Source organism: Rhagoletis pomonella, unplaced genomic scaffold (genome assembly GCF_013731165.1).
Source record: "Rhagoletis pomonella isolate Grant_MI unplaced genomic scaffold, Rhpom_1.0 Rhpom_scaffold_22162, whole genome shotgun sequence".
NCBI lineage: Eukaryota > Metazoa > Arthropoda > Insecta > Diptera > Tephritidae > Rhagoletis > Rhagoletis pomonella.
This window is the reverse complement of record NW_023480678.1, coordinates 811-2127: the sequence shown is the minus strand read 5'-3', so window position 1 is coordinate 2127 and position 1317 is coordinate 811. Positions and strand designations below refer to the sequence as shown.

Sequence of the window (1317 nt, the reverse complement as noted above, 5' to 3'; positions counted from 1 at the left end):
ATTGCACACATTGTGAAAATCGAGCTCGGAAATTTGTATACTTCCGTCGTATCTAAATAAAATATGTATATTTATTCATTCTTACTACATTTTTCTTAACGTTCAACAGGCAAGTAGATTCAAAACGTGCGTTGCCAAAACCTGAACTTGGTAAACCAGAAGCTAGCACAACTGTGAAGAAAATTTTTGTTGGTGGTTTAAAAGAAAATCATGATGAGCAGACGTTGACAGAACATTTCTCACAATTTGGCAATGTTGTAGGAGTCAAGATTTTAACAGACAAAACAACCGGGCGCAAACGCGGTTTCGCCTTTGTAGAGTTTGACGACTATGATGCAGTGGACAAAGCAGTCTGTAAGTTTTTTTTAATCATTATACCTAAATAAAATAGCTTATTAAAGAACTGTATGCTTAATTTAACATTGCTCAAATTATAATAAATTTTGTATCTGTTCTTTCTTTTAGTGCATAAAAACCACACAATTAAATATGTTCTAGTAGATGTAAAAAAATCTGTCTACAAACAAGAGTTGGCTAAGAAACGTGCAACACAGGCACAACAAGGTGTACCCGCGGGTGCTGCGCCTCCGGCAAATGGATATCAACAACCTGCTGCCCCGTATGCCCAGCAGCCAGCTTACGGGTATCCGCCACAGATGGGCCCGCCGGCATACAACGGATGGGGTGGTTATCCCCAGGCTGCACCACCGGCTGCATATCAACAGCCACCTCCAGCTGCACCCGTTGCAGGCTACGGAGCCTACGCAGCTCCACCACAAAACGGCGCAGCTCCCGGATGGGGAGCTCCTGCGGCCTATCCAGCACCAGCCGCATGGCCTCAAAGTGGTTACGCAGCTCCACCTGCTGCCGCACCCGTACCACCACCAGCAGCTGCACCCGCCGCAGCGCCAGCGGTGAATAGTTGGAATGGTGCAGCTGCTCCTGCACCAGCCGCTCCCCAAAGTTTTGGTGATTACCAACAATCTTACAATGGTGGTCCACAAAAAGCGGGCAGCTTACAAGGAAACCGAATGAACCCTTACAGTGTCTCATCGGCGCCTAGTTACGGTAAGCAATAAATGTAAATATTTATACATGTTTATCGGTCCATTAAAACATTCATTTGCCCTTTCCTTCTTTTCCTTATTTGCAATTTAAACGAAGTTTAATATATTAATTTTCATACACGTTTATGTCTATTGATGCAGGCTCTAAAAGAGCAAAACCCTTGATCTAGATGTAAGCTAGTTATTTGGATGTAATTTACTTACATTTCGTTAATTAAGTGCTGACTATGATTTGTAAAAAGAAAAAAAA

At 42.8% G+C, this 1317-nt stretch overlaps 1 protein-coding gene across 1 annotated transcript; it reads left to right on the top strand.

Annotated features, from left to right (window-relative positions):
• Nucleotides 1–109: 109 nt before the first annotated feature.
• LOC118732552 (ribonucleoprotein RB97D-like) lies at nt 110–1317 on the top strand (the record flags this gene model as incomplete). Its single annotated transcript, XM_036461683.1, is given in 2 exon segments — nt 110–354; nt 466–1317. Coding segments are annotated over 2 exon segments (859 nt in total), but the record flags the coding sequence as incomplete, so codon positions are not given.